This window comes from Ranitomeya variabilis, chromosome 1 (assembly GCF_051348905.1).
Source record: "Ranitomeya variabilis isolate aRanVar5 chromosome 1, aRanVar5.hap1, whole genome shotgun sequence".
Taxonomy (NCBI): domain Eukaryota; kingdom Metazoa; phylum Chordata; class Amphibia; order Anura; family Dendrobatidae; genus Ranitomeya; species Ranitomeya variabilis.
Genome location: NC_135232.1, coordinates 797,559,317 through 797,572,382, shown reverse-complemented (window position 1 = coordinate 797,572,382; position 13,066 = coordinate 797,559,317). Strand labels below are relative to the sequence as shown.

The 13,066-nt window shown below is 41.3% G+C and overlaps 1 protein-coding gene across 4 annotated transcripts in view; it reads right to left on the bottom strand.

The window, feature by feature from the left end:
* The window catches only part of NFIC (nuclear factor I C), a 91,463-nt gene that overhangs the window by 24,614 nt on the left and 53,783 nt on the right, over nt 1-13,066 (bottom strand). For all 4 annotated transcript variants that reach the window (XM_077273684.1, XM_077273692.1, XM_077273699.1 and 1 more), the window contains one exon: nt 12,609-12,733. In XM_077273684.1, coding sequence (XP_077129799.1) covers nt 12,609-12,733 — 125 coding nt within the window. The remainder of the gene's footprint in view (nt 1-12,608; nt 12,734-13,066) is intronic.

Here is a 13,066-nt window from a genome sequence, read left to right as displayed (position 1 = left end):
ATCTTGATTCCTCTGTGCATGAGAAGAATTTAAGGGTTAACTTCCTCACACTTGCTCCCTTTTGTGCTTGGTCACCCCCTGGTTACTCCATGCCCTCCATAAAGGACAATGAATATTATTCCTGACCCCTTGTTTGCCCCTCCACCACCCAGCTTGACCAGTCTATTCGTTAACAGAAATGTGTGGTTTAGTTATACATAGGAATTGTTCATATGAATAGGATGGAAAAAAAGCTGCAGGGAGATCTGCACCATGTTGTGCACATTTTGGTGTAGATATTTTGACATATTTCCCTGCAGAAACAAGCCAATCAACCAAAATTAAATAATAATATCATATATAGTGTCTTGAAAAAGCATTCATACCCTGAGGACTGCTCCACATTTGTTCACGTTACACCCCAAAAACGTAAAAATATTATATTGGCATTTTATGTAATATACCAACACAAAGTAGCAAGTATTTGTGAGGTGTAAAGGAAATAATATGTGGTTTTCTATTTATTTCAAAAGTCTAAATCTGGAAATTCATATTTACTCATCCCACTATAGTCTGATACCCCTAAACAAAATTCTGAATGAACAATTGCCACCAGACATCATATAATTAGTAAATTGAGACTACCTGTGTGTAATTTACTCTCAGTATAAATACAGCTGTTCTGTGAAGGCCTCAGAGGTGTAATTGAGAACATTGGGGATCAAACAGCAGCATGAAAACCAAGGAACACACGAGACAGGTCATGGATAAAGTTGTGGAGAAGACTAAAGCTGGGTTGGGTTATTAAAAAAAAGCCAAAGCACTATCCATCATCCAAAAATGGAAGGAATATGGCACAAATGCAAACCTACCAAGACATGGCTGTCCATCTAAATTGAAAACCCAAGCTAAGAGGCCATGGTCACTGAAGGAGCTGCAGAGATCAACATCTCAGGTGGGAGAATGTGTCCACAGGACAACTATTAAGGTACCGTCACACTAAACGATATCGCTAGCGATCCGTGACGTTGCAGCGTCCTGGCTAGCGATATCGTTGTGTTTGACACGCAGCAGCGATCAGGATCCTGCTGTGATATCGCTGGTCGTTGATTAAAGTTCAGAACTTTATTTGGTCATCAGATCGCCGTGTATCGTTGTGTTTGACAGCAAAAGCAACGATACCAGCGATGTTTTACAATGGTAACCAGGGTAAATATCGGGTTACTAAGCGCAGGGCCGCGCTTAGTAACCCGATGTTTACCCTGGTTACCAGTGTAAAATGTAAAAAAACAAACAGTACATACTCACCTTCGCGTCCCCCGCCGTCCGCTTCCTGCACTGACTGAGCGCCGGCCGTAAAGTGAAAGCACAGCACAGCGGTGACGTCACCGCTCTGCTGTTAGGGCCGGCACTCAGTCAGTGCAGGAAGCGGACGCCAGGGGACGCGAAGGTGAGTATGTAGTGTTTGTTTTTTTACAGTTTACACTGGTAACCAGGGTAAACATCGGGTTACTAAGCGCGGCCCTGCGCTTAGCAACCCGATGTTTACCCTGGTTACCCAGGGACCTCGGCATCGTTGGTCGCTGGAGAGCGGTCTGTGTGACAGCTCTCCAGCGACCAAACAGCGACGCTGCAGCGATCGGCATCGTTGTCTGTATCACTGCAGCGTCGCTTAGTGTGACGGTACCTTTAGTCGTATACTACCGAAATCTGGCCATTATGGAAGGATGGCAAGAAGAAAGCCATTTTTTAAAGCAAGCCATAAGAAGTTCTAAACTTTTTGTGCTAAATGCAAAACACTAAGCGTGATGGAAAACTAACACTGCACATCACCCTGAAAACATCATCCTCATCATCAAACATGGTGGTGGCAGCATCATGCTGTGGGGATGCTTTTCTTCAGCAGGGACAAGGAAGCTGGCCAGGGTTGATGGGAAGATGGATAGAGCTAAATGCAAGGTAATCCTGGAGGAAAACCTATTAGGCTAGGTTCACATTGCATTGGGGCAATCCGTTAAGCGGATTGCGCTAACGCAATGTTTCATTAGGGTTCGCGTTCATCGTTCCAGACCTCGGACACACTTCGGAAGCTGCAAGCAGCGTCCGAGGTCCGTCACAAAAGAACGGCACATCGCTAGCGCGTGCCGAAAATGGCATGCGCTAGCGATGCGCTACAGAGACAAATCACATTGCTGTCAATGGGTGCGCTAACGGACCCGTTGCACGGCGTTAATTGCGACAATTTCGCCGTGCAACGCAGTCCGTTAGTGTTAACCCATTAACGCAATGTGAACCTAGCCTTAGAGGCTTAAAGAACTTAAGACTGGGCCATAGGTTCACCTTCCAGCAGGACAAGGATCCTAAACATACTGCCAGAGCTACAATGGTTTAGGTCAAAGAATGTTCATGTGTTTAAATGGCCAAGTCACAGTCCAGACCTAAATTCCAATGAGAATGTGTTGCAAGACTTGATAATTGCTGTTGCCAGATGCTCTCCATCCAATCTCACTGAGCTAGAGGCAAAACTTACAGCCTCTAGATGTGCAAAGCTGGTAGAGACATGCCCCAAAAGATTTGTAGCAGTAACTGCAGCAAAAAGGTGGTCCTACAAAGTATTGACTTATTGTGGCTGGATAGAAATGCACATCATAATTTTCAAATTTATATATTTAAAATAATTTAGAAATCCATGTATAATTTATTTTACACTTCACAAATACTTGCTACTTTGCATTGGTAAATCATAGAAAATCCAAATAAAACACATTTATGTTTGAGGGAGTAATTTGATAAAATATGGAAAAATTTAAGTGGTATGAATACTTTTTCAAGGCACTGTATGTAAAAAAAAAAAAAAAAAAAAAAAATATATATATATATATATATATATATATATATTATATACATGTCATCTCTCAGATGACAAATCTCACATATATAAAGATCATTACATACCTTGGCATGTAAAAATTTGGGCACCCCTGGTCAAAATTGCTGTTAAGCTGCCATCACACTATCAGTATTTGGTCAGTATTTTACATCAGTATTTGTAAGCCAGAACCAGAAGTGGAACGATTAGAGGAAAAGTATAATAGAAACATATGCACCACTTCTGCATTTATCACCCACTCCTGGTTTTGGCTTACAAATACTGATGTAAAATACTGACCAAATACTGCTAGTGTGACGGCAGCCTTAGGGTACGTGCCCACGATCAGGAACAGCAGTGTTTTGAACGCTGCGTTATACAGTACAAGTAGTGGATGGGATTTCTAGAAATCCCATGCCCACTGTGTTTCTATTTGTCGCTGCATAAACTCACCCGTGGTGTGGGTCTACGAGTCGCAGCATGTCAATTTCTGTTGTGAAGACGCAAGTTTTCGCAAAAGAAATTTCCACAATAGAATGTATTGGATGCGATAAATCCCCATTGTTCAGTGAACACATGCGGATTTACCTGCATGATTAGAATGCAACGCTTTGGATGCAGGGAAAATACGCTTAGCTTAACGTTTGCCACCATCTTGATGGAGATCACCTATTGTATTGTATAATATAAATATTTTTTAATCCATCATTAATAAAAATAAACATATTATATACAGTAGCTTTGTGTACTCCTGTTTTTTAATCTTGTCTTGTTATCGGTATGTCCATTATTAAAATTTACAAGAACAAATAATGTTTCCTATGTTAAAGAATTGCAATGCATTTATACAAATTTACAATTTTTGAGGGGCAAAAGAGGAAACTGGATGTCTTTTATCACTTATTTCTTGTAAAAAAAAAAAGGATGGACAAAATTAATGTATGGATGGCTTAAAAAAAACGGACACAACGGCATACGGATGAGGATTTTGCATCTGTGCCTGTGAACCCAGCCTTTGCCTAACATTAACATTCCTTCTTTCCTCCTCCATTACATGTTGATTTATGGTTCCTTCCTAAAATCTGATTAAAGAAGAGCTATAAATCCTCACAAATGGAGGAGGAGGCCAGGAGATCAACAATAGAAGCTCCATTTTGTAGCACGCTGTCAATGAAATGTCTGGCCAGACATTATTGTAGCAAACAAATATGACAATTATTTACAGAATACACAATGGTGTTCCTTGCCAATGTATCTAAGCAGATGCATACAAAGTTGCAGCAAAAAACTAAACTGAGTTCCAGGCAGTGGAAATTTCAGCGCCTGCCCAGCACATCCAGCTCTTGATCCATATCCAGCTCTTGATCCACATCCAACCACAGTCTGAACAAAGACATTAACTGAGAGCAAAGGGAGGGGGAGCTGTGAGGGAAAGGAGGGGTGACCGAGAGGAGGGGATGTCAGGACCTGGCAGTTCATCTCAGGACAGCGCTATAATACAGTAAACATGTGACACAGCAGGGAGGAGACCTACATAGAAGTCCCAGCTATGGCCACTGACAGCAGCCTCACTGTACACTTCCTGCTAATGCTTTCATTCAGGCCGCTAGTTCTCCAATAGGTTCGCGGAAGGATCAACCACTGAGTGCAGACGTGACGTTTCCTCTGTCAGATCACATTCGACCCCACTTCTGATCCTCCTCACACTATGTCCGATACTTTACATTCATTTAAATCATTCCTCTATCCAAAGCACATCTAAGTAAGTCCCTATTTTAAGGGGTCAGTCTCCTTCCTAACCCTAAAACCGGGTCACCGTCCGATTTTCATCCAGAAAACTTTGGACGCATTTTCTCCACATCGTCATCCACGTGCCCGTATTTTACGCCCGCGTGACATCCGTTTTTATATATCAACAGATCAAAATGTAGATGATAAAATACAGTTTAATGGGAATATATCTGTAGAAATCGAACACAATATGGATGCTCTATGATTGTTTTTTGTGCACCCATAAACTGGAATCTGCTGAAAATACTGATGTGTTGGCAGAAAAAACACTGCATAAAAACACAGCGTAAGGCCACGTTCACACGTTCCGTATTTGGGCAGTATTTTACATCAGTATTAGGGCTCATACTCACTTGTGTGAAATATGGCCGAGTCTCGCATGTTAAAACCTGGCTCTGCCGCCGGCAGTCCAGAGCAGAGCATGCGGCTGCATAGCAATACATGGAGCTGCACATTCCGCTCCCAACTGCCGGCGCCAGAGCAGGGTGTTACCATGTGAGACTCAGCCGTATTTCATGCAAGTATGAGCCCTTAGTTAGCTAAAACCAGGAGTGGAGCAGTCAGAGTAAAAGTATAATAGAAACACGTCACCACCACTTCTGTATTTATCGCCATTCCTGGTTTTGGCTTACAAATACTGAGGTAAAGTACTGAACAAATACTGAGGTAAAGTACTGACCAAATACTGAGGTAACGTACTGAACAAATATTGAGGTAAAGTACTGAACAAATACTGAGGTAAAGTACTGACCAAATACTGAGGTAAAGTACTGAACAAATATTGAGGTAAAGTACTGAACAAGTACTGAGGTAAAGTACTGACCAAATACTGAGGTAAAGTACTGAACAAATACTGAACGTGTGGACATGGATTAAAACATCCATTTTTGAATCCTTATTCCCATTCCTTAATATTGGTGGAATCTGTAGCAAAAACACAGAAAAAGAACTGATTTAAATCTTCACCAAATCTGCAAGGGACAAATAAGCAGCGTGTGCATGAGACTTCAGGAATCTCATTCATGCTGATTGCACCAGGAAATCCTGCAGGTTTTGTGACAAATCTGTGCAGCAAAAAAAGCAAGTGCACAGACCCTAAGGCTGTTCACACTTTGCGGTTTTTGCTGCGGATCCGCAGCGGATTTGCAGCTGCGGATCCGCAGCAGTTTTCCATGCAGGGTACAGTACAATGTTACCCTATGGAAAACAAAAACCGCTGTGCCCACTTTGCGTTTTTCCGCTTGAAAATCCGCGCTGATTTTCTGCGGAAAAAAATAAGTAGCATGTCAATTCTTTCTGCGGATTCCGCAGCGATTTTCCACCTGCACCAATAGGAAAGTGCAGTTGGAAACCCGCAGTGGAATCCGCAGTAGAAACCGCACAAAAAAACGCAGGGAAAACCACCGCCGTTTTGCACTGCGGGTTTTACAAATCCGCAGCTGAAAAATCCGCAGCAAAAAAAGCACAGTGTGAACAAGTCCTTATGCTGATTTTTGAGAAATGTCACCCACACACCTGCATTGCAGAGAACACAACTTTGACCTGGTTGCATCCAAGCAAACAACCCAGTGCTCCAAAGTAACAGAACTAATCACTGAGTCACTGGTTTTTCTAACAAAAAACCCTAAAACGCAGTCTATGTTACATATTATTGATTGTTGTTCCTTTGCCCTATGAGCCATTTTCTAGCTGCAAGTTGCACAGCGATGTGATGGGTATATACACAACCTAAGTGGGCACTCCGAGGTAAGTGGTGGGATGCAGCCAAGGTGTAAAACACTCAGAAATGCTAAACAAGAACAACGTTCCACAGGAAATTACAGCAAACACGTTGACGTTTATTGCATAACAATATAAAAACAGCAAGTGTAAAGTATAAACAAAAATATAGCTGAACATAGGGTTGTCCAATATAGACCCCACCGAGTAAAGTCCATAAACTGACATCAACAGCATAGATGTGACCCCCTATAATATCCACATAACCACTTCATGAAGTTAACAAAGTGCTCAAAGAAGTAACAGGGGGTACAATCACTAATTCATTACTAACAGGTCATCAATATCAGACTGGTGGGTGTCCAACATCCAGCACCCCCTACCGTAAGCAGTGAATGAGCTGAGCAGCACAGCTCCAGTCCCTGTGTTGTGGCCGTTTCTGGTTACTGCAACTCAGCCCCTATTCATTTCAATAGGAGCTGAGCTGCAGTACCTGGGAACATCCACAACACAGGGACTGGAGCTGTGCTGTACAAATGTTTTCAGCGCCAGTGGCGGCTGGTTGTAAAGAGTGAGTGAGCTGAACAGCACAGCTCCATTCCCTGTCGGCCAGTCCTGAAAATGTTAAAAGGGACCAATCATTTAATTTACCCTACTAGTAGTTTTTAAAGGGAACCTGTCATGCTATTTTTAGCAGCTAAAATAGTCCCCGCTCAACACTGTGCAAGCGCGACTCCACACTACACACTGCTTGCAGGATTTTACCGTGGATTTGAGTGAAGTAAAAAACCAGGAAACATCAATCAAACAGAGAGACGCCCATAAATGAACGAAAACTAAGCACACCCTTATGACTAAATGAGTAGAGATGAGCGAATATGTTTGGCTCCCTCCTTATCCGAATAGCTATAGCGCTCACAGAATAGCTGCCTCGGTAACCCATCACCTGGGGCGCCCCAATAATCAGCTGATCGGTGCCCCAGCTGCATGTGTCGCGGCTGTGTGACTGTCACAATACATGCATGGAGAGCCTGCTGGTTGGGCGGATTATCAGGAGCGCTCCAGGTATCCGGGTTCCCGATGCAGCTATTCAGATAAGGAGGGAGCCCAACATATTCGCTCATCCCTATAAAGGAGCAGGTACGCTATAACTATATAAAGTGCTTTTTGATCATGATTACAGGGCCATTTTTAATGAAAAAAAAGTGTTAGTGATGCACATTGCATCACAAACAACGCACTGGGGACAGTTTACATGCTAAAAAGGACATGACAGGTTCTCTATAATATATTTACATATGTTTAGTTTTGTTAAATCTATATTATCTATCTAAACTCTTTTCTTCCTATTCGTTCCGCCATGGTGTTGTCACAGCTCTGTGCATTGTTATCATTGTTATAATGAACATACGCACTCTGTGCATTGCTACAATGCGCATACGCACTCTGTGCATTGTTATAATGAGCATACGCACTCTGTGCATTGTTATAATGAACATACGCACTCTGCATTGTTATACTGAGCATACGCACTCTGTGCATTGTTATAATGAGCATACGCACTCTGTGCATTGCTGTAATGCGCATACGCACTCTGTGCATTGTTATAATGAACATACGCACTCTGCATTGTTATACTGAGCATACGCACTCTGTGCATTGTTATAATGAGCATACGCACTCTGTGCATTGTTATAATGAACATACGCACTCTGCATTGTTATAATGAACATACGCACTTTGTGCATTGTTATAATGAACATACGCACTCTGCATTGTTATACCGAGCATACGCACTCTGCATTGTTATAATGAGCATACGCACTCTGCATTGTTATACTGAGCATACGCACTCTGTACATTGTTATAATGAACATACGCACTCTGTGCATTGTTATAATGAGCATACGCACTCTGTACATTGTTATAATGTGCATACGCACTCTGTGTATTGTTACAATGCGCATACGCACTGTGCATTGTTATAATGAACATACGCACTCTGTGCATTGTTATAATGAGCATACGCACTCTGTACATTGTTATAATGTGCATACGCACTCTGTGCATTGTTATAATGAACATACGCACTCTGTGCATTGTTATAATGAACATACGCACTCTGCATTGTTATACTGAGCATACGCACTCTGCATTGTTATAATGAGCATACGCACTCTGTACATTGTTATAATGAACATACGCACTCTGTGCATTGTTATAATGCGCATACGCACTCTGTGCATTGTTATAATAAACATATGCACTCTGTGGATTGCTACAATGCGCATACGCACTCTGTGCATTGTTATAATGAAAATACGCACTCTGTGCATTGTTATAATGCACATACGCACTCTGTGCATTGCTATAATGCGCATACGCACTGTGCATTGTTATAATAAAGATGCACTCTGTGAATTGCTACAGTGCGCATACGCACTTTGTGCATTGTTATAATGAACATACGCACTCTGTGCATTGCTATAATGCGCATACGCACTCTGTGCATTGTTATAATGAACATACGCACTGTGCATTGATATAATGAACATACGCACTCTGTGCATTGCTATAATGCGCATACGCACTTTGTGCATTGTTATAATGAACATACGCACTGTGCATTGATATAATGAACATACGCACTCTGTGCATTGCTATAATGCGCATACGCACTTTGTGCATTGTTATAATGAACATAAGCACTGTGCATTGATATAATGAACATACGCACTCTGTGCATTGTTATAATGAACATACGCACTCTGCATTGTTATAATGAGCATATGCACTCTGTGCTTTGTTATAATGAGCATACGCACTCTGTGCATTGTTATAATTGTTCCAATGCACATGCGCACTCTGTGCATTGTTCAAATGAACATGCCTCTAGTCCAGTCTTTAAACAGCGCTCTCTCTGCTCTAAACAGCATGAATTTAAGATCTCAGAGAAATTGGGGAAAGGCAGAAAATAGGAATAAAGCAAAATAGTGGCTTTACTTGCAGGTCCTTAGCTTTACCCTATTAAAGCAGGTTTCACTGTCACTCCACTGCATAGCTATCAATTTTCTAAAGCGAGCTCACTGCCCTACACCGCATGGTCTCGATGAGAACAGTGTTTATAAGATTGAGAGTAATGCACACTTAAGTGCAGTAACACTTGCATTAATAAAGCAAAACTAATGCCTCCTCAGCTGCACGACAATTCTCCTTCATTCCCCTGCACTGAGCATGAGCTCTCCACACAAAGCATCCACATCTGACTGTTTAAGAGTGAAAGATCATGTTTAGTGCTGGGGAGCAAAGTAGTGCCACTCAGCACGCCGGGAAGCTCCAATCAGGCTGCCTGACAGCAACTTTCAACAGGAAATCGCTAATTTGCATACCGTGCGTACGAATATCGAGTAGTGTGCAAATTACTTTCATACGTTATTTTTTTATGTATTATATTTAGACGCTTTTTTATTTTTTCATAACTAAAATAATAAAACTTAAAAAATGAGGTGTGAAATCTGGTGATAAGTACCTTTAACAGCTACTGTACATACTATGTAACATATATTGCTGACTAACCAGTTTTCATGTATACAGATATGAGAAAAGTGAATTCTGTGGTTTTACGCATCAAGGTATATAAATTATATCTGGTCCTTAGTAAGTCTTAATATTAAGCAAATAAGACCAAAGATGAGCAACAAAACATTACAAATTACATTCTCATTGAATTATTTTACAAAAACTAGGCTAAAATGCAGAAGTAGAGTATGAAAAATTAAGTATACCCTGCTTCCTTAGGAATTATGAGGTTAAGTAGCAACCAGGTGCCCTTGTTTGATAGTACACCAGCAGTGTTACCAACCCGTATAAAAGCATAAGTTTTAGCAGTTTGCTGGTCTGCATCATGCAGTTGTGTGTTAACACAATGAAAAGGAGGAAAGACAGCTGTAATGAACCTAAAGAAACAATGGTTTCTGCCCTTCAATCTCGGAAAACATATAAGGCCATTTCCAAACAATTTGAATCCATCATTTTACAGTGAGTAATATTGTTCACAACAACGCCAGGCCGCAAGTTGTTAGTTGCAATGTCAGCACACTAAATGGCCTAACCATGCTACCGTGGCCTGCAACGTCTCCTTGTCTCCATCAAGTACATCTAGGCTGTCAATTATCAGCAATTACAAAAGGAGCTGCCAGCAGTGGATTTTGATGATTTGAAGCTTAAGTGCATTCAACAAGGCAGAACATTCCTAAGACAACCATTTATAACCTTATTGATAGCATACCAAGGGGTATAACTGAAAAATCACTGAAATGATACAACATTATGATGAGGACAGGTCTGCATGATAACGAAAGGCTAATGACCTTTCATGAAAATAGGAGGATATACCTAAATATTGAAACATAAAGAGATATGAAACACTATAACAAAAGTATGTAAAAGACACTGCTATATAAATCAGACTTAAGGGGTTGTTCTCAGGTTTAATCTTCAGGAGCAAACTAGTTCCCTGCCTCCCGGCTTTTGGTTTGCCGTGGCAGTGTGCCCCTGAAGAATGATAGTTTGCACCAGTGGCATAGCCCCCCCGCTGGCCGGAATTGAGCACTCTCTGATGTAGCAGCAGCATCAGAGAAGTGCAGGGACACTAAAGCTAGCCAGATTCTGCCTCCAGCAAACAGTTCTTAAAGGACCTTATTGAATAGAGTTTTTAAGCATCCTCTACCATTCTTCTAGACAGTAGTCTATGGTTGGTAGGTAGCCTAGACAATCAGAATTCAACAAGAATATTAGAAATCCCTCACTTCCCGCAAATGGAGATTATTTTTAATAATAGTAAAATTACTTGTTTTTCCAAGCACTTTGCAGTATTGAAATAACCCCTTTAAGGCAACTTATTGAAGAAAAAATGAAACAGGCCTGGCAACATCATGCAAGTTTGTATGCAAATTACAGCTATGACAACAATAAATTATACTAGATGAGAACTGAAGTGTTCTATGTCCTGTGTGATCAAAGCTAACATGAACCAGAGATGCAAATGACCATTTAACCAAAACCCCAATTTCAAAAGGCATAAAAAAATATAGTATAAATATGACAATCTAATATACAATTTTATTTTATACTGAAAAATTCATTGACTCAAAGAAAGTAAAATAAAATAAAAATATTGTATTTTTTCATCTCTGTCCAGTCTTATAGCATAGCATGCTGCACTATATTATTCAGTAAAAAAGCTACCAAAGTAAAAACATGAGAGCGTTTTTTTATTAAGCCCCTAAATGTTGGTATACGTTAATATTTTTTTTACTTTTTAGAAAAATGCAATAAACTGTGTTTTTATGCATCTAACATGGAAAGCTATGGCTATGAATCCCTCTATATGCCAAGAGGTTGTGAAATCCTCCCAATATATACCCTCAATAAGTTTTCCACATATCATATCCTCTACGGGCATAATCGCTCTCATTTAAGCCGTATGATTTCTGACAGTAAAATGCAAAGCTCTGGAAAGAATAATTGATTCACACTGACCCTTAAAAGGGAACTCCTGTGTTTTTTTCTTGCCCTCTTTGTTAGCAATCAGTGACGTGTGTGAAGTGCGTACATTGGAATATTTACCCATCGCTGTCTTCTGCCGTTTCCAGCGTGGCTCCTGTCCTCTCCTCCATCATGTGACCACAGCTCTGATTTGCCAGCCAACGCAGAAGACCGTTACTTCCTTTTTTAATGAAAGTCTACGAGAGTCTTGTCTTGAGTCTCTTAGACTAAGGCAGGGTTCACATTGCACTACCGCAATATAATGGATGCTTCAGCGCAACCATTGACTGACACTATGTAGCGCATCGCTAACGCATGTCATAATCGGCCAGCGTTAGCGATGTGCCGTCATTCTGTGATGGACCCTCGGACACGGGCTGCAGCGTTTCCGGGTCCGTCACCGCTAGCGTAGGTGGAGCATCTGCGCTATCGTGCGATCTTTAAAAGGCACTAGCGTTGGTGCAGTCCGTTTAACGCATGCATTGAATGGACTGCACCAACGCAATATGAACCTGGCCTTACATTGAGAAAGTGTTTTTAAGTCCTCACAGGAGAAGGTGCGTCACAATTGTCATCACATTATTCGGAAGACTGGAACTGCGCTGCAAACGGCTGAAGACAGTAACAGGTAGTGTTCTTTAAGATTAATATTGAATACATGAACTTTCATATCTTCAGGTCTACGTTACATTGGAGCACTTACCTCCCTCCATATCCTCAGTCCAGTTTCGGCTGCTCCCAGTTGGAGAAGACGGAGATGTATAGAACTCCCCTCCAGGGCTTGTGTCCACATCATCCTCTAGAGACCCAGATTTGTGTCTCTTGCTCCTTTCAAAAGAACAATAACAAAAGATTGATGAAAGCATTCAACCGACTTCATCATGTCATCCTAAAATAAGTAACTTTCATCTCTAAAACTTGACAGTCACTCACCCCTCTCTGGAGTAAAAAATACTAGTATTGACAACCCAAGGTGACATGATTTCTGCCTCCTTAAAGGGGTTGTCCAGTCTTAAGCTACAAGTCTGCAGTCGCTCGATGTGACTGCAGACTTGTGGATCCTAACATTGCACGCTGTGAGCATTCTCTGGTCCTTGCGCTGAGAGCAACAGGTGCGTAACCGCATATATGTGATTTGAATGCATGTGGTCATAAGCCGAG